The sequence below is a fragment of the Maylandia zebra genome, linkage group LG9 (genome assembly GCF_041146795.1).
Source record: "Maylandia zebra isolate NMK-2024a linkage group LG9, Mzebra_GT3a, whole genome shotgun sequence".
Classification (NCBI taxonomy): Eukaryota; Metazoa; Chordata; class Actinopteri; order Cichliformes; family Cichlidae; genus Maylandia; species Maylandia zebra.
In genome coordinates, this window is record NC_135175.1 from 21,750,911 (window position 1) to 21,776,582 (window position 25,672).

At 42.9% G+C, this 25,672-nt stretch overlaps 4 protein-coding genes across 5 annotated transcripts in view; all 4 read left to right on the forward strand.

Moving 5' to 3' along the window:
- The window catches only part of map3k22 (mitogen-activated protein kinase kinase kinase 22), a 42,706-nt gene extending 30,142 nt beyond the window's left edge, over window positions 1–12,564 (forward strand). The window contains exons 9-18 of one of the 2 annotated variants that reach the window (XM_004546753.6): window positions 1,118–1,251; window positions 1,807–1,880; window positions 3,468–3,529; window positions 4,943–5,014; window positions 5,541–5,693; window positions 6,861–7,009; window positions 7,115–7,246; window positions 8,212–8,341; window positions 9,597–9,774; window positions 10,402–12,564. In XM_004546753.6, the coding sequence (XP_004546810.1) occupies window positions 1,118–1,251; window positions 1,807–1,880; window positions 3,468–3,529; window positions 4,943–5,014; window positions 5,541–5,693; window positions 6,861–7,009; window positions 7,115–7,246; window positions 8,212–8,341; window positions 9,597–9,774; window positions 10,402–10,630 (1,313 nt within the window). In that variant the 3' untranslated portion in view covers window positions 10,631–12,564. The remainder of the gene's footprint in view (window positions 1–1,117; window positions 1,252–1,806; window positions 1,881–3,467; window positions 3,530–4,942; window positions 5,015–5,540; window positions 5,694–6,860; window positions 7,010–7,114; window positions 7,247–8,211; window positions 8,342–9,596; window positions 9,775–10,401) is intronic. The other variant, XM_024803693.2, reaches the window with a different exon arrangement.
- A 1,788-nt stretch (window positions 12,565–14,352) lies between these two features.
- cry-dash (cryptochrome DASH) lies at window positions 14,353–19,793 on the forward strand. Its single transcript, XM_004546757.4, has 14 exons — window positions 14,353–14,589; window positions 15,807–15,979; window positions 16,349–16,442; window positions 16,527–16,657; window positions 16,751–16,899; window positions 17,010–17,098; window positions 17,203–17,276; window positions 17,390–17,479; window positions 17,569–17,648; window positions 17,742–17,801; window positions 17,905–18,062; window positions 18,175–18,294; window positions 18,484–18,660; window positions 19,287–19,793. The coding sequence occupies exons 1-14, from the start codon at window positions 14,527–14,529 to the stop codon at window positions 19,392–19,394; spliced, it is 1,566 nt and encodes a 521-aa protein (XP_004546814.1). The 5' UTR covers window positions 14,353–14,526; the 3' UTR covers window positions 19,395–19,793.
- Window positions 19,794–20,064: 271 nt separating this feature from the next.
- myd88 (MYD88 innate immune signal transduction adaptor) lies at window positions 20,065–23,460 on the forward strand. The gene is made up of 5 exons (XM_004546756.6): window positions 20,065–20,532; window positions 20,941–21,072; window positions 21,800–21,977; window positions 22,525–22,616; window positions 22,725–23,460. Exons 1-5 carry the CDS (start codon window positions 20,223–20,225, stop codon window positions 22,877–22,879), a joined length of 867 nt encoding a protein of 288 aa, XP_004546813.1. The 5' UTR covers window positions 20,065–20,222; the 3' UTR covers window positions 22,880–23,460.
- A 519-nt stretch (window positions 23,461–23,979) lies between these two features.
- oxsr1b (oxidative stress responsive kinase 1b) overlaps window positions 23,980–25,672 on the forward strand; it is a 43,846-nt gene continuing 42,153 nt past the window's right edge. The window contains exon 1 of the mRNA XM_004546755.4: window positions 23,980–24,342. Within this exon, the coding sequence (XP_004546812.1) occupies window positions 24,273–24,342 (70 nt within the window). The 5' untranslated portion in view covers window positions 23,980–24,272. The remainder of the gene's footprint in view (window positions 24,343–25,672) is intronic.

Here is a 25,672-nt window from a genome sequence, read left to right on the forward strand (position 1 = left end):
GCTGTCTTTGGCCTGTTAGCTTTTTGTCATGTTAACTGTGACCATACTTGGATGTAATATGTATAAATATATAGTAGCTTTAGTATTCAAAGCACATGCATGAGAGCAGTTTCTGTCTTCTCATCTAAAACTGTGCACAAAAAAAAAACCTTTTCTTGTCACGTCACACTTTGTAGTCCCCCCCCTCCTCGTCCCCAGGCATGTTTGGTTTATTTTAATATCAGCTCTGTCCAGAAAGGTCAGCGTCTCGGTCGTATCTCGGCCTCAGACACGCTCAGAATCAAACCGGTGCTCGCTCCTGCCATCACGTTTGCATCTTTGCATAGCAGCTGTGATCGCTCTTGCGAGCCTATCTTCGTCATGTGGCCGCAAGCGCATAAATCGTCCAGAATTATCGGCCCTCCATCAGTTTTTCTCCCTGCCAGCGAGGCACGAGTGCGAGACGAGGCGAGCGGGCCGAGATAGGAGCGCGGGGAGTAGCGGCAGATGAGAGGTGACGGGAGAACGGTCACGGTGTACGGCTGAGTGAAGACGAGATGTGAACCCGGGTACCTCGATGACGTATGGGAGCAGACTGTGGCGTCAGGGGGAAAGAGGCAGAAAAGCTGAACAGTCGAGGCAAAGCGGTTGTAATTTGCAGCCTTCAGTCAAACAACAAGACTTTGATCGTATTTCCAACGCTTCTATTCGTCTTAGTGCCTTTTAGCCTCTCTGCGCTGTTTCAGTATTCCTGTCAGCCCAGTCTGCGATAGTTTCAGTAGATCTTTTTACCGTGACAAGGACGAGCGCTCAGTCTCCGCCGCAGCTCAGCCAGGAGAGCATTCGTCACAGTAATTGAGGTTAGAGGTGGCGGCAGTGTAGTTTAGTAAATCATTTCTCGCAGTCCTGGCACTGCTGAACTCGTACCCATGAATAACACTGTGACGCCGTTTTCTCCCCTCTGTCCCTCGTTCCCATCTCTTCATCTTCCCGCACTCCCTCCACTTCTCAATTTCTCCTCTCGCTCTCATTTACCTCCCCGCTTCCACCTTTTGCATTACTCATCCGCTCAACTTTAATTGTTTCATTCCCCTCTCTTTTATTGGCCGCCCCTGGTGCTTCTTTTCGTCACTTTCAGGTTCCCTCCACACAGGTCGGACGTCCCCGCCGCCAGGCAGCGTCCCTGAGGAGCAGCAGCAGATCGCCCGCCAGGGCTCCTACACCAGCATCCACAGTGAAGGGGAGTTCATCCCAGAAAACCCAGACCAAAGTGTAAGAGTCCATCAGCCGAATAAATGCTTTATGCATTGTTGCTTCTTGAAAAAGTTTGAATAGACTTCAGAAAAAAGATCTTTTTGATGTCTTTGGCAGGTTGACATTTATTCAACCAAATGTAGTTAATTTATTGTAGTTAATGCACTGAAATGGCCAATATTGGCTGTTTTCATAGATTCTTTTCCCATATAATATTTTGAGTTCTTGACTGGAAGGCTGAACTCTTGGGCAGAACTGTGTTTTTGTCGAGATTTAATCGTCTGAACAGTCTTCGGTGATTCATTGTTTACTCTGCTCGTATACTGGATTGCCCTGTATTGTTAGCAGCAGCAGAAGTACTAGCACTAATTTGATTTTACAAGGCTATATAGCCACATATAACATTTCTGTGCAGTATTTAAAGAGGATGTCAGACATTATTCAAACCCCTTCAAATTCTTAAGACGTGAGACAGTAACAAGCACAACTCCACCCGCACTGCTTGGTATGCTCTCTCCTGTATGATTGCATGCTCCGTGACCCTCAGTCTCCTTGTGTTATTGTATCTGTCAGATGTTGGATCCCTTTGGGAGTGCAGACAACTCGCTGTCGAGCAGCTGTCAGTCAATAGATCAAGCACTGGACAGGTGAGTCATCATGGAGCGGGTGATTTATAGCCCTCGTCGTTGTGGATTTATACAGTGGCTACTCAAGAACGTGCACTGTTTTCAGCCGATATAGCTGATAGCAGGCTTGAATTCTTTCTTCTTCTTTAATTTTTTTTTGTTTGTTTTAAACCAGTGTGCTCAAAGTTTACTGCAGCTTTTTTTTTTCTCATGTGGTTTGTCATCCATGTGCATTACTAGAGTCACACATTTAAGAAAATGCATGACTAGTCATGCACATTGGGGAGTGTGTGTGATAAAGGTTATTTTCTGTAGCAGCACTAAACATATTGTTACGATAAACACCTCATTTGTGGGTTATGTGTTGATGTCAGAGGCTTAAAAGTGTTCCCCAGATGTCTGCAGAAAGTCGGTAGATTCTTTAAGTTTCTGCTGTTCCCTAAACGTCTTAAGTTCAGGCTATCAGTAGGAGCTGCAATTTATTGATGTTGCCTAAATGGCTCACATGCTGGTGATTGGTGTGATCAGCTGTTAAGTAGATGGGACGAGGTTGTCAGCCACACATAAACTGACAGATACGGATTCCTTCATTAATCTGTAATATATATATATGTGTACACGTCCTTGTGAGACATGGTTTGTATCACAGAGTGCTTGTGTACACACTTGGATGTGAGCGCCTGTGTTGCAACAGCCAGAGGCTTTTAGCAAAGTTTGTAAATGTGCTAAAGACCATCGTAGCTTCCCTGCGACCCTTCCTCCGCTTGTCTGTGTGGAAAAGGAATCGGGTCACTTTGCTGTTGCCATAGCGACAGAACTCTTATCTGGACGCCTGGATTCCTCCGTTATCACGAGAGAGAGTGCGTGAGAGACAGACAGAAACAGAGACTGAGTGGGAGATGTGAGAGAGTGAGCAAGCAACATGCTGGAAAAACTGAGCCAGAAAATGAAAAGTGGCGAAAGAGTGAGAGTAGAGTGGGAAAGGCTGAGGAGAGAAAAGAGTGAATTTGAATCAAAGGGAGAATAAAAGCGAGCAAGCGTGGAGCTGACAGAGAGAGAGCAGGACGGAAACAGTTCTACCTGCACGAGGCTTATCAGGGCTCCAGGCTGCAGAACAATGGCAGGAAACGAGTGCATGGAACTTTTCCCTGCGAACGGGCATGCGTGCCCCTTATCCAGGGGTCTCGTGGCCCCGCGCCGCCCTGCGGTCAACAGAGACGTCACTCTCTGTCGGTTCGTCGGGACGGGGCTTGTTGGAAATGTCCAGGGAGGGAGAGAGGTTGGATGCACATACAGACATTTAGTGACATATGTTATATTGCTGCTAGTTCAGTGGCGAGCAGTTTGACTTTGTGAGTCCACAAATCTTCCTAGAGCTCAACTTTTCAAATTTTGCCACTTTGTTGTTTTACATCAGCTGTGAGTGACAGGAAGATAGTTTGAATACTAAAGCCATTCCCTGCGTTTTGTGCCGCTTTGCAGTCGAGCCCCATTCTGATGTATCAGGCCAGCAGCTGTAGCCAGACTTTGTTTGAAGATAAGGGGAAATTAGCAACTAAAAGAGCAAAAAAATTTTCAACTTTCCCTTCATGCTTTCTGTCATTTCAGCCCTCCTTACTCACAGAACACCCGTGACAATAATTACCTGAACCTTAACTTCGAATACAAAGGTAAGAGGGGACAAATCTTGCAGCAGTTTCTCTCCAATTCTAAAAATGTCTTTTTCTCAGCCCCCAGCTGCCAAACAAAGAGAGGTGTAAAAAGCGTGTTCGTTATTTGGAGGCTTTGTCTGTTCTTACTTTTTGCTGTGGTTCTTATAGCTCCACATTCAGTTTTACAGGAGAGGCTCTTGCTTATCTAGAGTGTTTCCCCTTGAAGAGAATGCTAATGAAAGTGGAGATTATATTATTTTAGGGCTGTATCTGTAAAATGAACAATGGGTTGTGGTGAATCTCGGCTGTGTTTCTTAAGTTTGATGAGGCGGTGAAGTAAGATAGTACTGCGTCTCTTCCTTTGCTATCTTCCATACACTCCCCCTGTACAGACCCCTTTATTCACTGCCTTTTTCTGTTTTACCTCATCCCATCTTAATAGATGTTGCTGCCCTGCCGCAGCATGATCACTTCCCCTCTCTTCTCAATGGCCCCCTGCTCATCTCGTCTCTGTCCCTGGGGTCCCGGTCTGTCCTCTTTTCCTTCAGAAGGCAGATCAAATGAAGCAGGATGAGAGATAAAGCCAAACTAGCCTCCGTGAACAGAGAAGCTGCATTGGCTCTCTCAATCTGGCCATTTCTCTTTCCCCTTTCAGCTCCCCCCATGCTGTAAATGAAAAAAAGAGAGTTCTGCACATTGTCTGTGCCGATGAGGGAACGTCATACTGTAGCTGCAGCAGAACTTGAAGACCCACTTGGGTACACAAGCACGTGCTTGCACACACACGCACCACCCTCCCAGATGTAAAGCTGTGTGGCCCTTCTGCTGAGGGCTACAGTATTTGTTTACCATTCCCTGTGAGTAGATTTTTCCTCTCCATCCCACTCTGCCAAACACAAAAAATAACTCCGGTATCCATGGGATACAGCCACAAAAACAGCATGAGGGGAGGCAGTCATCTGACAGAACAGCTGCTTTCAATTCCAAGTGGCTCCGCTCCTCTCCGTTTATTGTGTGTTTGCTGTGTGAGGGGGGAGAGTGTCAGTGCTCTCATGCGTCAGCCCCCCCACACCCCGCCTTTAGTTACTGCTCCACTGTTCAGAGCTAATGCTAAGCTAGCGCACGCAAGCTGCTTTCAGTTTCCGCATTGGCTGCAGGGAGGCGGCCCCGTTCAGCGTGCAAAGAGCCGCGTTCCATTCTGCTGCTTCACAGCTGGATTTGACACATCAGGGATGAGCAAAAATGGGAATGCAGTGTCTTGAGTGCCCGTCCAAGCATTTAAACCGCCATTATTAGACTTAAAAAGTGGATAAACGCATAACTGTGAATCCAGAAGCATTGTTTCTGTCATTTGGGTGCAATGCGAGACTAATTGTTGAGGCTTTATTTTACTTGCTGACACCTCTCTCTGCCTCAATCCTCTCTTTTCAGGTCGTCATGGAAAAGGAGGGACTTTCCCACGCCAGTTCCAATTGCCAAATCGCAGCAAGGATTACGGAGATAGTAAGAAACCAGCTTTGCTTAAACAATTACAACAGCGCTGTTACACAGAAATAACAACAGAACATGTCTATAGAACAACACGGACACAGACCACTCTTTGTCCTGCAGTGTGGTCACAGTCTTCTAACTTCAGATGCATATTTCTTACTTTCAAACAAGATATTTTGAAATATTATCCTCTTTTAGAGAGTTTCTTTGCACCTCGTGGAGATTTATTACACTGCTGGCTCGCTGTTTCAGGCAGCTGCTAGTAATTGCTTACTCAGAGGCTAACCTTGGCTAGCAGTGATTTACGTTTCCCTGCGGTGAACCCAAGCTTGTATAAAAACACAGCGCCCTGCTTCCTGTCTGAAGGGAAGTGGGATGGAGTGGCGAAAGGCAGTCTGCTCTGGCTGGCCTCACGTTTCGGCCAAGAGCAGACTTTATGCACTGCACCTGTGAAGTTAACTGTGTGAAAACAGATTCACAATGCAATCAAGAGTAAAGTGTATGACAAGTCTGATTATGTTCGTTTATGTGTTTTCAGGACGTAGGACACTTCCGCGGAGCTTCATGCCGCAGGAGAATCTTTTTCAGCTGGTTCCCTCCAGCCGCACTCGAAGCTATAATGGAGACAGCACGCTGCAGTACAGCGATCTGCGCTCACTGGGCAAAAGCTCCCAGCGAGGTACAGCCAAGTGTAAGTGATTCACTTGAAATCTTTTGAAACAGGGGGAACGTGTGCTCGACACTGTAAAATAATCTGTAATAGTTGTGTGTTTGGCTCATGTGACCAATTGCTATCGATGACCTCAATATAAATACAAAAAATGGACACGGGCAATCCAACTGTTAGTGGACATGTGCTGATCATTCGCTTGATTAAATATTAGGCATTTAATCTTTGAAAACTAAGCAGCTACTTAAAAAAAAAAATACTGTACTTGCATTCTCGATCGCATAAAACAGAGAAAAGCAGAAACTCCTCACAGCAGAGAGGCTGAAACTGGAGTATTTTAGTGTGAAAGTGACTGAAAAATGTGAGAAAAATAGCTTCCACATAATTATGTGTTGACTAAACTGTTGATTTGCGGTGTTGTTCACTTCCACTTTGATCAGATGGTTCCTAATTTAAACAGAGGAATGACTGATTTCAATGATTCAAGATAAAACTTTTGCAGTTCCACTATTTCAGGGTTGTATCTTCCTTCTACAGATGCATTGTAATGTATAATATATATCAATGAGGATAGATGTAATGCACAGTCGTACTGTATGTCACAGGCAGAATTCCCCCCTCATCGTCCAAATTAAGCCGTTTTACAGGCTCACTAATCACATCTGTCCTCATTTAGTCTATACATCCTGCCCAGAAACTGTCTTCATCATAATACCAAAGCTTGGCTCATAAGTCTGTGGTCGATGTGTCCGTCTCTGGTGTCCGTCTCACCCACGCGCGACCAAACAGTCTAACGCAGCCACAGAGAAGCCTGCTGGTTCCAAAACAAAGTCCCGGAGTCTGAGCCTGAGAACGTGGGAGCCGCGCAGATGAGCTTTCTAGGCTTTCACAGTTTGTGTGTCTGTTGGTGGGTTGCGGTTCCACTGCTTGACTGTGATATCTGGGGTTTCCCCAGTCTAAGAAGGGTCTGCAGTGGGAGTGATTTAACAAATTGCGGTGCGCTTAACGTCTGGTCTCGGTGAAGTTGATGTGTGATCAGTGGAGTTTGACGTTTGCTTTAGTTTTTTTTATTTTTATAAACATGCTCTCAGATCCGTATATCATAGAGAAGCTGGCTGTCATAGGAGGCTTAGCAACACAATTAATTACTGAGGGGGGGACTCATAGTCTGGCGTTTCATTTCTGCAGCACCACGGGCGCCAGTCAACTGGAGACAGGGAAAGCTGCTGGGACGAGGAGCGTTCGGGGAGGTCTACCTCTGCTACGATGCCGACACAGGCCGCGAGCTGGCCGCCAAGCAGGTGCCGTTTGATCCCGACTGTCAAGAAACCAGCAAGGTGAGGGGAAATATATCAAAACTGTTTGGATTTGCATGAAGTTGATGGCATACGATGGGCTTTTTTAATAAATTGAAGACTCTAACTTTGGTTTTTCTGCTGCAGGAAGTGAATGCTCTGGAGTGTGAGATTCAGCTGCTGAAGAATCTGCGTCACGAGAGGATTGTGCAGTACTACGGCTGCCTTCGAGACCTCGACCAGAGAAAACTCACCATTTTTGTCGAGTTCATGCCCGGGGTGTGTATTCTGCGGGACATTTTAAGTAAATTTAATCACACTCGAGCAGCCCTTAAATTTCGAAAGAACAATTAACGTCTGAGAATGTGCGCGCCGGACTTGGTTTGGCTATAAAGATAGGTACTGAGACATTTTAACACAAACATTAAAATCAAACCCTTACCAGCCACATCTGCTAGAATCTATTTAGAAATGTCACCAGCTGTCAACAAACATGTCCTCCACGCAGTTGATGTCAGCAGAACAGCTCATTTTATGAGATCATATTCTCCCTAAATGAGCAACTTTAATGAGCTACTGTCGCCTGCGGACCCTGTCCCCGAGCCTGCTTTTAATATTTCCTGAGCTATTTTTTTTTTAAATTTCCCAGAGACGCTGAGTGTCTTAGTCACACATTGTCTGGAAATTGGAAATGTTTACGTTTCGCCAGAGTTGGCAGAAGCAAGACAGGAGGTGACAGAGCCAAGCTTTTGTGTGGCTGCGTGGCACGGCTTCACTGCTGCGCCTGACCGATAACACTTTAATGGCCCGAGGGAGGGAGGGCCGTGTGTCCCTCGGAGAGACCCCGAGAGCTCCTAAGGTGTCCCGTTGACAGCTGAAAGTGAGGAGGCAGAGGTTTTGTTTTCACCGCAAGTCCTAAAGTGCGTCACAGGTGTTACAGGATCAGGTCTTAGCTCCTGCCGTGTCCCCAGGAGGAGCGGAAAACAGGAAATTGAAGGAAATGCAGCTCACTGGTGCAGTTTGGACTCAAAGTCAGTCAACAGACTTCTGTCAGCACGTTATATGCTTACATTCTTGGTTTTTGGCCTTGAGAATTGGCTGCTTTCACAAATAAACCCCAAACAAATTAGCTGGAACACCCACGTTTTCCAGAAAAATAAGTGTATGTAGATTTTTCTCTAATTTCGCATGCGTGTCCGTCCCATCCATTCATTCGCTCACAGGCTTTCTGTTTGTCTCTGTAGGGCTCGATAAAAGACCAGCTAAAAGCCTACGGAGCCCTGACGGAGAAGGTGACGAAGAGATACACCAGGCAGATCCTCCAAGGAGTCTCCTACCTGCACAGCAACATGATTGTACACCGGGACATCAAAGGTAAATGAAGCCGCAAGCTCGAAAAAGGCCAAGGTTGGATTTTAATTGGATTTGTAACCGGCAAACACTCACACTTGGAAATGCTTTTTTCAATGGGGTCCTATAGCAGTAGCTGCTGCAATAGGCGGGGGGTCAAAACTACAGATTCATTCATTTTCATTCGGGTTGACATTTCCTCATTTGGTCATTCGTCGTCTGCAGAACGTGCCTGGAAAAATGTGCTATTTTCAACTCCCCTTTGAGATATATTAGGCTTCGTGCTGGTGAAACTGGCTGTTCTAAAAATGCTCAGCACCGGACGGAAAGGTTTTGGTTTGGCTGCCCACAGCTTTGGGAGTTACTGGGTCGTTAAGCGGCGGCCAAGAAAGAGGGGAATATACTGACTGGTGGGGGAAAAAGATAGTCGGTCTCACAGGACCAGGCAGGGCTCTATGAAGAGCACATGTGGGTGTGATCTTTCCACGCAAAAAGGCTCTGCACGTGTAATATACGGTGTGTTCATCTCACCACAGAACATTTCTGTTTTTGCAGTAAAAAAAAAAGGGACTTAAGCTTGGCACCACACGCACGTCCACATTCACTCCGGACCAGCTGGAAGTTTCTCTGAATTTATTTGCAAAGGCTGGAATTATCAGAGAACCTGTTGTCCTACGTACAGGAAACGTGCAGGCAGTGGAAGAAGCAGCTCGGGGCAGTAAAAAGTAAAGGTTATAGTTTGAGCCTCCAAGTTTCTTCTTTTGCAGCCTGCCAGTTCTTTGGTGGGGGTGGAGGGTGAGTGGCAAGTGGTGCACATTAGTCACTGATCAAACAAGCGGCGTGGCTGAAGGAAATGGGATAGACAGAGCTACATTCGGAAAATTACTAAGATAGGAGGAGAAAGGGTGTTGAGGTTCGACGTGTCTCTTGTGGAGCAGACAGTTTATTTAGTATTTCATTTTCTGAACCCAACGAGGCTTTTTCCTCAGTGTGAGAAAAGTGAAAGAAAGATAAACTTCCCTGTTTGGCGTAGCTGACTAAACGCAGGATTTGTATAAAGACTGCTGAAAGATATGCTTTTTAAAAATAAGTCTGCCAGTATTCAGTTACCCAAACAGTCAAGACCTTTTGCCTTCTTCCGTCAGCTTGAATTGCTGGCACCAATCACTTTTTGCCCATAACAATAATTGCAACTCCAAATTGTCAGCGTCCCTTTGCGTCTGACAGCTCTCGGGAGAGTCCTGAATACTTTCAAGCTCGTTTTGTTTCGATCCACCAGGTGCTAACATCCTGAGAGACTCCTCGGGAAACGTGAAGCTGGGAGACTTTGGAGCCAGCAAACGTATCCAGACCATCTGCATGTCTGGTACAGGCATCAAGTCTGTCACTGGCACCCCCTACTGGATGAGCCCTGAAGTCATCAACGGGGAGGGATATGGGAGGAAAGCTGATGTGTGGTAAGGAAATTATTAGATAGAACTGTATTGATTGAAGGGGCGAACAATATCAGATTGCTGCCGTCGCTGTAAAAGCAAAAGCAATAAAATGACCTTGAGCAATAAATGATATTGTTATCAGTTGCTGCGATATGCACTCTGTTTACTAATACTGTTGATATTTAACACACTGAGGCGTTGAAATTAGAAATGCAGTCGAGTAATAAATGGAATAAATGAACTTTTTTAGTTACACGCTACTTCAGAAACTCACATAAATATGAACTTTAAATAAGGGCTGTATGTGCCGATAGATTAGAGCACTTTATACAGTTTTCTAAGAGAGCGCGCTTACTTAAAGACTTGATAAGAAGCCAGATATACTAACGTATCATTGCATTGCCAAACAGTGTTAACTGTAGATTTTTGTGAGATTCAGCAGTTTTTGGGCCCATTGTTCTAGGGTGTAATTGGTTGCTCCAAGCTTTAGAGAAAGAGTACAATACTGGAATAAGTTTGTTTGGATTTGCGCTCGTGTCATAGGGTTAACTCTGGTATTTGACACAACAGTTGGAGGTGCAAGGTAGACAATAGACACAAGCCGAGCTCCATTCAAATCATTTTTCCTGTTGTGCTGTTTTCCTTCAGGAGTGTCGCCTGCACCGTTGTTGAGATGTTGACCCAGAAACCCCCGTGGGCCGAGTACGAAGCCATGGCAGCCATTTTTAAGATCGCCACCCAGCCTACAAAGCCCACGCTTCCCGAGGGTGTGTCCGACGCTTGCAGGGACTTCCTGCGGCAGGTGTTTGTGGAGGAGAAGTGGAGGCCCACTGCAGACTTTCTGCTCAGCCACCCATTCGTTCAGGGCAGCTTCTGAGCTCCTGTGGATCCCCTTCCCCTTCCCTGCCTGTGAGGCCTCCGTGGCCCCGGTGCATCCCCTCCTCTCCGGCCCGTCCCATCCCCAGGGCCCCCTCCCCTCGTCACCAAGCTCCAGGGCTCAGTACCACTCCCAACTTCCTGTTATCCACCACTAGTGTCTGCCTTGTCGAGACTCCTGCATCCTACTAGCTCCACCTGGACTATTCCCTGAGAGGGAAGGGTGACTGCTGTTAAGACCTCCAGAGTCCTCTGAGGTTTTGCATGGTGTTCCCTCAGGAGGGCACTAACAAGAAGGCAGTCTCACAAGCTCCAGACTGCTGTCCTTTTAACAAGCGCAGGAAAAGTGACCAAGGTTAGAGCAAAGTGTCGCGTCTCAACCTTTAGGTATCACTTTACACCCACTTACTGCTGCAGAACAGCGTCTCGGGATCGAGGAGACGTAATTGTGATTACATTGATCACACGTGACCGTACTGTAAGTTTCTTATCAGCCTAAAGAAAGCTGTGGGCAGAATTTAAGATGGTAAAATATTTTTCTATGATGCATATAAAGTCATCCTAGCAGATGAGATGTCTATTGTCATTCTAGAAAAACAAAATGTAAATGTATTTTTTTGCCAACGCCTTACAATAAGAATTTGTAAGTAAGAATGTCTTTTATAACGTCTGCGAGGGTCACCAGTACCCTGCTTTCATAAGCACTCACAAAAACAAGCCCATTTTAGGAAGGATTGTCAATGTTGCACTTTTTGATATCATGCATTGAAACATTTCCGACGTGCAGGATAATCAGCCGAGGAGATATTTTTCTATTTGATGCATTTTTTTTTATATATTATTGAGAATTGTGTTTCAGTGTAAAAGAAGAAAAAGAAGAAGCGAACTGTTTTTGCGCATTCGTGTGCAATGTCTCTTAAGCAATACCAACACTACTGTTGTCATTCCATCCTCCCATGCAGCGAGCCTTGTTCCATTCAGAAGTGGCCAAAGAAACATTGCAGAGACTGAAACCTTTCGATAACTTTTAGAAAACGTGCAGTATTAGTCATGTCTGACTTTTTTTGCCACCTCAGAGCCCCATATAGCCTTTCCTGTGTTATGGCAGCTTTGTGCACAGACCAAATCGGACGCATTAACGTCACTTTTTTTTTTTATAATTTTTTTTAAAGATTGTGAAATTAGACCGAAGGAAGCGTCTTGTTTATATTTTTGCTGTAACTTCACCCCACGCCTTTATTTAGCTTTCCACGCCATCTCGAATGGGTCTCTTAATGACTTTGACGGCACACCGTGGTCTCTGTGACGTCATGTGAGGCGGAGCTTATTATTACAAGTTGCCAAAAAAAACAAAACATTGAGTTGAAAGGATGGAGTGGAATGATGTGTTCTTTAAAGTGGAGATGAAATGAAAGTTTAACTGTGGGGTGGGGGGGTCGATGTCGGAGGTGTCGTGACTTGCTGTAACACACAGGCACTTAAAAGAATGACGATCCAATCTTTTCAACCCTTAGTGCCTTACCTGAGTGTGCTTGCAAACACAAACGTTCACTGCCAAAGCAGAGAGCTTCCTTGTAAGGCGAGCGGCTGTTTAGTAGAAAGCACACGCAGGATTAGCTGAAAATCTTTTATATGGAAAAACCAACAAAAGATTATACTGTACATACATATTGTTCTGCACTTTTGTATGAAATTTCTTTTTACATTATAAACAAAATCTATTTGAAATAGCTACGTTATACAGTAGATTGTACTGTGATTTAGACAGGAGAATGAATGGTTGCCTCTTTTAAGAGAAGGTAGGCAGGATGAACAGACTGGGAGGCTTTCGAATGGGACGGAGTTTGTTTGGTCTGAATGACAAAGCCTTGAAACATGAAATGTATCAAGTCATTGAACTTTTGTACATTTAACTTAATAAATTGAAGGTCTTAAGACTATGTTTCACAATGATTTTTTTATAATTTGCAAATTGAATTAAAAGTTGACTTTTATGACACTTTTTTTCCCCCATTAATGTATGTATTTATAGTTGTGATCTCATGATTGATAGATGGATGGTTGAATGCTGAAATTGATATTTTCTTTTGGACTCTACCAACAACTTTCTTATTGGGCTTATGATTTGGCAGCTGTACCTCCATGGTGGGAATCTCCTGTTTCACCACATCCCAAAGGTGCTCTATTGGATTGTGATATGATGATTGTGGAGGCCATTTGGGTACAGTGAACTCATTGTCATGTTAGAGAAACCAGGCTGAGATGATCTGAGGTTTGTGACATGCTGTGTTATCCTGTTGGAAGCAGCCATCAGAAGATGAGTACACTGTGGTCATAAAGGCATGGACATGGTCAGCAGTAATACTCTGGTATCTAAACAATTCTTAAAAAGGCCAAAAGTGTATCAAAAAAAATCCCCCACACCATTACACCACGACTGCGCTTAACTGCTGGGCAGGTTCGATCCATGTTTTCATGCTGTTTACACCAAATTGTGACCCTGTCATCAAAATATCAACAGAAATTGAGGCACATAAGACCAAGAAATATTTTTCTAATCTGTTCTGTTTCAGTGTGCCTGTGTGAACTGCAGGTTCAATTTGCTGTTCTTTTTCGACAAGAGTAGCACTCAGCATGGTCTTCCATAACTGTAAACAGTAGGGATGGTTGTGTGGAAAAATCCCAGTAGATTAGCAGTTTCTGAAATACTCAGACCAGCTTGTCGGGCACCAACAACCATGCCACGTTCAAATAATTTAAACAGCCTTTCTTCCCCATTCTGATGCTCAGTTTGAACTCCTGCAGGTATTCTTGACCATCCTTAAATGAATAACAGCCACATAGCTGATTATATGTTTCCATTCCAAGCAGCTGGACAGGAATAAAGTGGCCATGAGTGTGCATTTTATTTCACCCACTTGCTTAATTCTTTTCTATTTAGATCACAGGTTCTCAAATTTTTCTGAATCTCTTACAGAGAAGAAAATTCTCCATGGATCCCTTCATAATCGTAACGTTAAGGGTATTACGCTTATTACTATTTGTGCTGTTTACATATGTATTCTTACTGGGCACATGTGATGTGACCTATCAAAATCAAAAGTTTCTTTTGGCACCAAGATAAAGTGGATGGGAGTAAAGGACACAGCATGATTGTTTTTGTCATAGATGATCTCCAGCTGTTGATATGTACTTTTATATATTACAGAACAGCTTTATAAATTATTTTGTGGACCTAATGGCTATGGGTGTAGACACATGGGGGTTTTGTGACGTCATTTGTAAGAGGCTCGGTTAAATGACTGAACCTTTTGTAATTGTGCCTTACGTTTTTATTACTTTGTTGTTTTTATATGTCAGTCTAACTGAATAATAGTTAATAGTTATAACAGACACATCCCTATTACATGGTAACTCTGTTTTAAAGAAAAAATGGGATGTAATTTAAAATTGTGTATGTATATTCAATTCAATTAAGACTCAATAAAATAGCTTTTCTTCAACTCTGCAAACTCATGGTTAGGACCATATTTTCATAAGACGGTATAAGAAAAGGCAACACACAAACACACTACTTAGTTATCCAAAGACAATACGAAATATGATTTATTTTTTTAAATGCCAGTATAAAGCCTAATTTGAAAATAACACAATATAAATAGTTAGATAATTTTGACTAAAAACGATTAACACCAACACTGTCGGAGCAGCTGTTAGAAAACCACCTTACAAAACCTGCCGTTTTGTAACGTCGTGTCTGAAAACGTGACTGCCAGAGAGGAGCCGCCGAAGAGACAACTGACGCTAACCCGGGAGGTACAACTCTCTGACACCGAGGTCTCTCTTCCTCAGTGCTTAAAACAAGACTATTGCTGCTGTGGTGGAAACAAAGCAAACATGTCTTCCTCCCGTACAGTAATATGTTTGCTAAGAAACGACTTGCGTCTCCACGACAACGAGGTAAGAACATGAGTTTGTAGAAAAAAGTGCGACGTTGTTAAACTTAAATGTTTTTTTAAAAAAAACACGATTACTTCGCATGTTAATTATTTGATTTGTTGACGACATTAAAGAAATTGTTTAAACATGTTAACGTCGACATTAAAATTACAATAACTCCAATATAGCCTGCAGCCACGTTACAGCGGTATTACTACCGGTACAAGACCTCCAGAATAAAAGCATGTTCCCCAAAGCTAATGATTACACACTTTTAATTTTTAAACTGGACTGCTTTTTAACCCCTATCCTGTTTTAAGTATCTAACACAGTGGTTCATAACCTTTTTGGAGGTACCGAACCCCACCAGTTTCATATGCGCATTCACTGAACCCCTCTTTAGTGAAAATAAAATAAGATTTTTTTCAAATTCAAGACATACATATGTTTTTTACTGGTGCACAAAATGAGCCGTGCATGTCACGGCGGAGGCTCTGCCGAACCCCTGAGACCGACTCACCGAACCGCTAGAGTTCGATCGAACCCAGGTTAAGAACCACTGATCTAACACTATCGAAGGTTATTTTCGTAGCTGCAAAAATTGCATAAATAAATCAAAATTTCGAGTTAGTATCTTGACTTAATAGCCTAAAATTTCGAGTTACGTATCTCGAAACTTCGACTTACTCGAAAATAAATTCCAAATTTTGACTCTGCCCAATGACTGTAGAAAACATTGGTTCTGCCTGGCATTTCCCCCCGGGTGGTGGAAACAAGCTTCCACAAACTTGTGACATCTAGTTACAATTTAAAAAAAAAAGAAAAAAAGAAATATATATAAAACTGAGCCAAACCCCCCCCCCCCCCCCCAAAACAAAAGCATTGAGCATGCTTGCTAACTTTCAGGGAATTTTAAATATTAAATTCAATTTTCGTTTATTAGGTTTTCTTTTCTTTTCTTTTCTTTTTTTTTTTATAAAGTAAACCATATCTAGGGTGGTACTGAGTGGTTAAATGTACAGCAACTTAAGAAAGCAACAGCAAATAGAAAAAAAATGCAAAAGCACACAAAATGTATTTATTTAACACAATTCAGTGAGTCACATACTCTACTTGGAGGACAGAAACAAGCCCACCTCTACCATCCATATCAATAGTCAAAGGTGTTTCTATCGTAAAATCAAATGTGCTGTTTCACATAATTGCTGCAGTATGTTTATTGTATGCTCGATATGCAGCTTTTCCACTGGGCCCAAAGAAACGCTGAACACATAGTCCCGCTGTACTGCTTCGACCCCAGACACTATGTGGGCACTTACAACTACAGCTTACCAAAGACTGGGCCTTTCCGTCTGCGCTTCTTACTGGAGAGTATCAGAGACCTCAGAAACACACTGATCAGCAAAGGCAGGTAATAAAACTATCACTCACAAGATTTTTCTTTACCTAACCCCACTGTCAAGTTTCGCCTTTGCTACACTGTCGCTAACTCACAGTCTCTATGAAAGGTTTATAAGAGATCAGTTTACTTTTCTATCATGTTATTGTTAACTCAGTGAAGACACTGGCCTTGGCTTTCTAGGATTGAATTGATACGTGTAACAGGATCAGGACGCACCTGGACTTACAGCGGTTATGTTTATATTAGCATTGCTTCTGCACACACTGTTCCCATCACTTTTTCCTGTCAACTAGCACTCTACCCAGGATGCAGCTTGCCTGGCATGGAATGAGGCTTATATATGTGTCTCTGTGTTTATTTTGTGTGTGTGTTTGACAGCAATCTCGTGGTGAGACGGGGTAAGCCAGAGGAAGTAGTTGCAGACCTCGTCAGGCAACTGGGCTCTGTCAGTAGTGTGGCTTTCCATGAAGAGGTGCTCTCTCATATTACAGATAACAGCAAAAGTGCTGTCTGGCCATTGGAGCGTGGTTTTCACCATCATGTGCTTTTTCTACAGGTTACCTCAGAAGAGCTGAATGTGGAGAAAAGGGTAAAAGATGTGTGTGCACAGATGAAGGTCAAAGTTCATACCTGCTGGGGCTCTACATTGTACCACAGAGATGATCTTCCATTCCCCCACATGTCCAGGTGTGAAAGCAGATACAGAGAGGAAGCTACCCTTTTTGTAAAAGATACACTGCAGGTTAAGAAGTGCCTTGTAATATTTCCCTCTGTTTTTAGGCTTCCTGATGTGTACACTCAGTTCAGAAAGGCAGTGGAGAGCGAGGGCAGGGTGAGGCCGGTCTTCTCAACCCCAGAGAAGCTAAATCCCCTTCCTCCAGGCCTCGAGGAAGGAGCCATTCCTACAGCAGAGGACCTGCAACAGACAGGTGAACAATCCACCAAGACACATGTCCGCGCATTTATTCTATGTGTTTATGATTCAGGATGTTTATTATGTCTAAAGAAGCCTAATCATGAAACACTTTTCCCCTTCCAGAGCCTGTGATTGATCCTCGCTCAGCCTTCCCCTGCAGTGGTGGGGAGAGTCACGCCCTGGCCAGACTTAAACACTATTTCTGGGACACTGTGAGTGCAAAATGTGTTTTACATTAGCTGCTGTTTAGAGAACTATGGAGAAAAAAAAATCCCAGATGATCTATTAAAGATCCTCCATGATGTCTGTTTTAAAGGATGCAGTTGCAACGTACAAAGAGACTCGTAACGGTTTAATCGGTGTGGATTATTCCACCAAGTTTTCACCTTGGTGAGTACAAATGTATCACTGCCTCTCTGCTCCACTTTGCTACATGGAGTTTAATATTTCATTGAGGTAATTCCTGTGATTCTGTCTAATGGTGCGGCTTTGGTATCCTGCAGGCTGGCAATGGGTTGCATTTCACCCAGATATATTTATCATCAGATCAAGCAGTACGAGAAGGAGCGGACAGCTAATCAGAGCACATATTGGTGAGCACACAGGCTGGTGATATGTGAAAATCTATATTTGTCATATTTTATTTTTTCCCTATCTGATGAGCTTCCCTGCTGTCCTACAGGGTAATTTTTGAGCTTTTGTGGAGGGACTACTTCAGGTTTGTGAGTGTGAAGTACGGAAATAGGATTTTTCAGGTCAAAGGTACAGTAAGCTGATGTTTTTATGTTACTTTTATTATTATTGTTGTTGTCTGCATGAAAAGGTATATTTCATGTCACTGTGACTTCAACTCAGGACTTCAAGACAAATCTGTGCCATGGAAAAAGGACATGAAGCTATTTGATGCATGGAAAGGTTTGTGCTCTTCACTCATCCTGCATGAATTATTCTTTGAACTGAAACAGTACGTATAGTATATGAATATAAAGGTGAATTTATGTGCAACTGGAACGTACAGAGGGACGCACCGGAGTGCCTTTTGTTGACGCCAACATGAGGGAGTTGGCAGCGACCGGCTTTATGTCCAACAGGGGGCGTCAAAATGTCGCTAGCTTCCTCACAAAGGATCTGGGCCTTGACTGGAGGATGGGAGCTGAGTGGTTTGAGTCCCTTCTGGTAAGCAGTAGTTGTTTATTATCTTTATAAATTATTTCAAAGCTTAGTTGTTTAAGAATATAATATTCAGATATTAATACAAAACTCATCTTTTTAAATGTTCCTTACAAAGATCGACCACGATGTCTGCAGCAATTATGGTAACTGGCTGTACAGCGCTGGGATTGGAAATGACCCCAGAGAGAACAGGAAGTTCAACATGATCAAACAAGGCCTCGACTATGACAATAATGTACGTTTGACAAAGTAAACACCGTTTCATTTCCTTTTGACATTTGTCTAAAACGTTACCTTTTGCGCTTCAAGACAAAACTGCTGAGTCACCTGTTGTGCAGGCTTTGCTGTTTTATTATTGAGATTAAAAATAGGGCAAAATGTGAGGAAATCAGTTTTGACTCATCGGTTTGCGTTTGTCTTTCAGGGAGATTACGTCCGACAGTGGGTTCCAGAGTTGCAGAATATCAGAGGAGGTGATGTGCACACACCATGGTCACTCAGCAACGCTGCGCTGGCCCACGCTCATGTGACCCTCGGCGACACCTATCCCGCTCCCATTGTTACGGCACCTGAATGGAGCAGACACATTAACAAGAAAGCGGTGGGTGTCTGGGGGAAGGGAAGTAGTTAGTGTGATTGTGTAGTGCTGCTATATTAGTGTTTAATCCATAACTGCTGCAAATAAAAGCGCTTAGATATAAATAGACTTACTCCACTATTGTTTGTACGTTCTAGTTCTTGTACTTCTTATCTACTACAGCTCTAAGGCCTAATTGCACTTTTAACCCACTACATGTATCTGGCAGATATTACTACATGTTACTCTTCAGCTTTATCTAAACTTAAACTAAACTTTCCATAAATAATAATATACACTTATATCTCAGTAAATAGAAAAGCGTCTGCTGCTCCAGTCTATTTTGGGGCCCCTTGTCACGTTGTCACCAGTTCCGCAACAAGAGAAACACTTCCCCTTAAAGTGTTTCATTTATTAAAATCAGAAGAGGTCGACACTTTCATTGTGTTGTTTTAGAAAATAAAAAAATGTTAATATAATTTGTGACATAACATTGTTTTTGTGTCTTTTCTACCCAGTGAAATATCTTGCCATCCCTCAGATGTATTTGAAAACAAATTCTACATTTCTTTCCTTATTTTATTTTTAATTGTGTGTATTTTCTTTTATGCAGTTTTAAAAAAGTTTTTTTCTTTCTTTCTTTTCTTCAGGGTGGCACAGGACCTTCACCAAGAGGAAAGAAAGGCCCGTCTCACACCCCCAAACAGCATCGGGACAGAGGCATCGACTTCTACTTCTCCAGAAGCAAGAACCTGTGAACACGTGGACGCTCCACTGATTTAATCTTGAACTGTTTCCATGAAAATCTGTCTGGCACGTTGATGTATTGATTCAGGGAAGCTGAAGAATGAGGATTTGAGGAAGCACATGTTACGGTGCTTTAACTTCACTGATCAGGCCATCAGTTCTGTAGAAAATTGCCACATCAAGGGCCTTCTATGGATCCTTCGCTGTGTTTCCGGCTATGCAGCGACTGTGAAAAACCACAATGTGGTTTTTTTATGATTCAGAATCACCTGTAATGACCTCATATGATGTTTTGAACAGATTACTGTTACTTTGTTCTTGCAGGTTTTCTGTGCATTTATACTTTGTTTTTGCTTTATGTGTGATGGTTACAAAACGGCTATATTAAAGTTGCTATCTGATGCACTAAATCTTGACCTCCATTTATCAGAGCAAGGAAGTCAGTCCGCTCTTTCTGAGCAGCTATACAGATGAGAGTAAACGGGAACAGAAAACGTGCGTGTCTATTTATTTTCAGTGGAGCTCGCTCCTGTGAGAACTTTCATTTATCCTTGACAAGCTCTCTTCTCTTGTGGAGTAATAGTAATAACAATAATGTCGGTGTTTTAAAAATAAAAAAAGAATCGCACTTTGGGTTGTTAGCTCCACTTGGTACATAACACATCTCCTCCCCCCGTCTGTGACGCACTCCGGCGCAAAGACTTCACTTCCTCAGTCAGGTAGGTTGTGTTGTAGACTTCCGACACAACACAGCATTTCAATCACGTCTATCTTTATAATGTTTAGTCTTTCTTACTTATACAAAAAACTCCGTTAACTTAACCGGAAACTTTTGGAACATGGCTTGCGCCGACTCGAAAGTTGACTTGGAGAAGATTCCTCTCGTTGCGCTAAACATGAGCGTGAGGAAAAAGCTGGGACTTTATCTGAACCCCAAGCACACGGTAGCAGCGGACTGGATGGCGCTCGCAGAGGCCATGGGCTTCAACTACCTGGAAATAAAGAACTACGAAGTGTCCAAAAACCCAACCTGTACGGTTCTGGAGAACTGGCAGGCCCGGAGCACAGACACGTCAGTGGGGAAGTTGTTGTCAATGCTCTCGGAGCTGGACAGAGAAGACATCGTGGAGGATCTGCGACCACTGATAAGTGCGTTACTGCCATTCCACTTAGATCCACTTGTCTTTAATAAATAAATGCCTGTCGTCGATTAGGATTGATTTTTTTTTTTGCATTGATTAGGACCGGTCATAACTTCTGCTTATTCTTAATGCATGCTTGCTTTTGTACCCCACCTTGCCCCTGTCGCCTGGTTCAGGAAATTATTAACAATGAATTCCAATGTTGCTTAAATAGATCTTACACTCGTGACTAAGAGAGTGTCTTTCGCAATATTTGCCCAAATGCGTAAGCGTTAGTGTAATAACCGAGTTTAAACACAGCTATATGTCCATCACATGGAGTCTGCTGCGTTTGTACCTACATTCCCAAGGCATCTCCCTGAACTGACTGCATGTTTGCGCTCATGTGTGCCGTTTTGCGCCGTTTTGTTCCCAGATGAGGATGTCCGGAAGTACTGTGAGAATCTTAAAAAGAAAGCTGAACCCCCGCTCCAGGTTCCTGAGGTCGACAGCTGTGTCCCTCGCACCCCTGAGAGGTCTGGGATCACTGTGGATGATGACCCTGAAGGTGAGCATTTGTATGAACTTACAATAATATATATGCATACACATATGCTCACATTATGTCGAAATATTTTATAAAGAACCTCCCATTAGCATTAACAATAGCGCTTCAAAGACAGCGTAAATGACTCAGCACATGTCCTCTAATCTGCTCATCTTCAGCATCGGTGCAGTATTACTGCCACTGTCACTGAAAAGCTCTCTTTGCTACATTTGGCTGATATGGTTAAGTTCTGCAGCCCTATATGCATTAGTTTTAACTGATTGCAGCTTAACCAGCTACATAACTGTGTTTGCATAATGATTTCCTTCACTTTGTAAATGTAGGCTTCCTTCGAAATTCACAATACTTATTAATATCAACTTATTATAGTTTTTTTCCTTAATAAACAGCACAGACTCATCTGTTATATATTCGAAACTTCGAGACTTTGTAGCTGTTTGTTTTTTTGGGTGTTTTCTGTGGTAAACTATCACAGGGGAAAAAACACTCCTACTTGTCACTTGTCTCTTCATCTGACCATTTATCTGAAGCACTAATCGTGCACTGCTACACGGCCTCGCTGCTCCTGTTTCCTCCGCAGCCTTGTGGTTTTCTTATTATTCTTATGTACTTCGCTCTAGGAGTTTTATGTTGTGTCAGTGATGTCAGTTTCTGATTAATGGCCCTCTGTGTGTGTGTTTGTGTGAAACTTTAACCATTGAGTTGAATCGAGATGTTTTGAATCCAGGGGTTCCCGAGATGTTTGATGCCTTCATCTGCTACTGCCAGAGCGACTTTGCGTTCGTCCACGAAATGATCCGTGAGCTGGAGCAGACGGACTACAAGCTGAAACTGTGTGTGTTCGACAGAGACGTCCTCCCGGGCTCCTGCGTGTGGACCATCACTAGTGAACTCATCGAGAAGAGGTGGGACACTGACACATTTACTAACCTGGTTTTTGTTTGGTCTTTTCAGTTTTTTTGTTTTGTTCTAATTTTAACTTGAAAAAGTGATTAAGCGAATAACGTTATGGGGCCAGGTGTGAGTCTGAAACTCCAAGTAGGTCATTATGGTCCAAAAAAAGCAGTTTACATGATACTGATTTACAGTTTGTTTGTTTTTTTTTGTTTTTTTTGCAATTCAATTTTGCATTTGTTAGTCAGATGCAACACGAATTCCAACAGGCGCAGCCATCAAGCATGCACTAGCGCAGGATGTGGTTCAGACTTGTTTGCCGTTTGGTTAATAATCTGTGTATTCGTGCCTGTGTGTGTCGATAAAATGTAGAAATGGAAAGTTCAGAGATTGTTTAGAAAGCCAGACATAACTAACGTCAGTTTCATCTGAAATTCAGATATTGAAAGTCACCTGACAGAAGAAATCCAATTCTCAGCCAGTCATGTTTCCTGAAATCTCTGTTTTCTTGCTCTCACAGTTTTTGCAACTGACTATAACATGTGACCTTGCACGCAGGTGTAAACGGATGGTGGTGGTGATTTCTGATGAATATCTCGACAGCGATGCCTGTGACTTTCAGACCAAGTTTGCTCTCAGCCTTTGTCCTGGTAATGCACACACACATATATAAATATTTTATATTAAACAACCCTGGTTTAATTTTTCTGGCTTATGCGTGCAGCTTAATCATTTATATTCTTTTTTTTCTATTTCAGGAGCTCGAAGTAAACGCCTCATTCCAGTGATCTACAAGCCGATGACAAAGCCCTTCCCCAGCATTTTACGCTTCCTCACCATTTGTGACTACACCCGGCCTTGCACGCAGGCCTGGTTCTGGACTCGGCTTGCCAAAGCTCTGTCGCTGCCATAACTGTGGAGCAGGTGGTTAATCATATTTCAAAGTGCCTTTTTGTTATTCCATTAAAAGATTATGTTGGACAGTGGCCAAATGCAACATTGGAGGAATCTCATGATTACACTGTATGTATATATTTTACTGCTTCAAATTGCACTTCCTTTGGAGACGATACAGATTCCTGCACACTGTCATTATGAAAGTGAGACTGGACAGTAGTATCCAACGCCAGCAAAGTTCTCAGTGCACAGAGTCATTATCATATTATGAGATTTCCTCTTCTAACAGGGGTTTTGTGTGGCCCTATTTTGTGTTTTATGTGCATTGAAAAGAAGGGTACATTCTTTTGCCACTTCCTCTTTTGAGCAAACTTGTTCATGAAATTGAAGCTTAAAGAGGAAGAACTGTTTTGGCTCTGATACTTTCACAAGTTCAGTTCTACTGACAGCTGACACCTGCCTTTTTGTGCAGCAATTCTGTTACTGTGGGATCTCTACTTTTGAGTTTGTGTTTTTAAAATGCTCTTTTTAGACCAATTAAAATAATGTTGTTTTTTTTAAATAAACGAATAAAGTTAACGTGGTGTATTATTCAAAGTCTTTGTTTGTTTGTTTGTTTTTAATAAAAAATTAATAATATGGAACTATAAAATTAAATATACCTTTAGTTTCCCTGCATTTGTTGCGACTGTGCAAATCCTGTATGGTATAAAATAAACCACCAGAGGTCTCTAATTTAATGCGGTAAGGAAAACTGTGGTCTACGCTTTACAGTAAACGCACGAACACCCAATCAGAAAGCAGTATACGTGGTTCTGTCCAATCAGAGGCAGGCTCTTGCTGGAGAAACATGCCTCCTCTCACAGACTGCTCTTTGAGAATGTTAATCCCTGACTTTTCCCTGTCAGGTGTTTCAGTTGCCTAGCTTGGTGGTTTGATGTTTTCACATTGTACGCCATTCAAACTATATTATATGATGAATCAGTAGAAGCATAATGTGCTAATTTTAGTGGAAAAGAAGTGGTTTATATTGAGGTAATAAGTTGAACCTAAACCTGTAAGGGCACACTCTGGGGCGATGTCGCGTGGGATCCGCCATTAAAAGTGTGGCGGAAGCACTCGGCTTGTTTCGGCAGTTTTCCGAACCGCAGCACTCAGCGTCGATAGTGTGCCACACTCAATATGTCCGCCAGGAAGGGTCACATTTTCTCAGTAGGAATGCGGTAGGCGGGGCTGCTAGGCTAGTGTCAAACTTTGGGAATGACAGGAGTGCTGCAGGATTCGCAAAGAAGGGGAAGTGTCGCTCTTGTTAGTCCTGTTTGGATTACTTTGACTAATTTTTACGCCCGCTTTTTGGATTCACCACCTTTCTACACACAGAGAGTCCTGCCCCAGCGGATCCCTCAGCCATGTCGGAGGACCTGAGCTCCCAACCCTGGTCCATCAACAAAGATGATTACGAGCTACACGAGGTGATTGGTATGTGATCCTTAGCTTGTTAGCTACGTGTAAACCGTCAGTTTGAATTTCCCCGTGAGCTCTCTCTGAACGCAGGGGTTAGGACGATGAACACAAGCTCGTACCATTCAGATGTTAACCGAACAGAAAGAAGGCATCCTCCTTCTCCTGAGCTGCGTTGAGTTCTTCGCCTTTGGTAAATTGGCCAATTCTAGCCGGGCGGTGTTGTGACTTGGGCAGTCAGAGGAATGCCTCCCCCGAGAGCGATGACCCCGTCCGCTGGGGCTATGACGAAGTCGTAAACGAACGTTAATAACGTTATAGTCTACGTTCTGGAAAATAACTGCTTTCATTGAGCAGCTCTTCATACATGTGAACAGCTAGCTTGATACTTTCATAAATGGACTTTAGCTAGAGGACGCCGTATCTGTGGATAGCAATAGTATTAATTGTGTCACATTTAACCTGCACGATTTATTTATTTCTTTTTTAATAGAAGTGACAAAGTTATTTTTTGGAGGGGGTGGGGCAACTAAAAGTAACCCATGTAAAGATACTGTAGCTAGGCTAAAACTTAAACCCACTGTGTTATTATTCACTCCTATCTCATTTTGTAATACACTAAACACAAGAGCTAAAAGCCCCCCTCCTCAAAAAAATAAATAAAAAAAATACATAAAATAATAATAATGATGACAGGGCAGAATTTGCAGGCTGTAGTCCTCAAAGTTGGGTCAATTCACTGCAAGAGCGTTTACTGAGGACCAATCAGTATTAGAGGGCTTCACAATACTAATCTCATGGCTAACATAAGCAATAATCTTTTAATATTTGCTCTTGTTCCTCTGATACTATTCTAAAGTTTAAAAAAAAAAAAATTCCTGGAGGCTTGTTTCACCTTTCCTTGCAGCGTTAAGAGGATGACTTAATGAGGAGCTTTCACTTGTGTAGTTATGAAAAGTCCAGCCCCACAAATAGATGACCTGTCCTACCTTTGGGCTGGCTTTGTTTAAAAAAAAAAAAAAAAAAAAAAATCTCAAAGGGAGAAGGTGAGGAAAAGAGTGTGAAGAATATAAGCAAAGTATTGTTCCCCCAGACTGGTTCATTTGTGCCTCTGGTTCACTTTTGCCCAGGCAATGCATGCTTCCTCTACAGGGAATCTGTATGTTTACAGAGGGTCAATTTTACAAGCCCTAAAGCACCCTTTTGTGTATTTTTAAAAGAGCTGAAATTAACTTTGACCCAGTTGTGCCCTCCCCAGTTTCTTGGAAAATTTGTACCGGGTCACCACGCAAGATAACGCCCTGAAATTTGGCATGCCCACAAAGATAAAGCCCTTCTTGTACAGCAA

What these genes read in the sequence shown, in the direction of transcription:
- myd88 (XM_004546756.6), top strand. Translation starts at nt 20,223, where the DNA reads ATGGCTTGCGCCGACTCGAAAGTTGACTTGGAGAAGATTCCTCTCGTT. An exon ending in AGTGAACTCATCGAGAAGAG is followed by an intron (nt 21,978 to 22,524) that starts GTGGGACACTGA and finishes CCTTGCACGCAG; the next exon opens with GTGTAAACGGATGGTGGTGG. An exon ending in TGCTCTCAGCCTTTGTCCTG is followed by an intron (nt 22,617 to 22,724) that starts GTAATGCACACA and finishes TTTCTATTTCAG; the next exon opens with GAGCTCGAAGTAAACGCCTC.
- cry-dash (XM_004546757.4), top strand. Translation starts at nt 14,527, where the DNA reads ATGTCTTCCTCCCGTACAGTAATATGTTTGCTAAGAAACGACTTGCGT. An exon ending in TCCACCAAGTTTTCACCTTG is followed by an intron (nt 17,277 to 17,389) that starts GTGAGTACAAAT and finishes GGTATCCTGCAG; the next exon opens with GCTGGCAATGGGTTGCATTT. An exon ending in AGTGGTTTGAGTCCCTTCTG is followed by an intron (nt 18,063 to 18,174) that starts GTAAGCAGTAGT and finishes TTCCTTACAAAG; the next exon opens with ATCGACCACGATGTCTGCAG.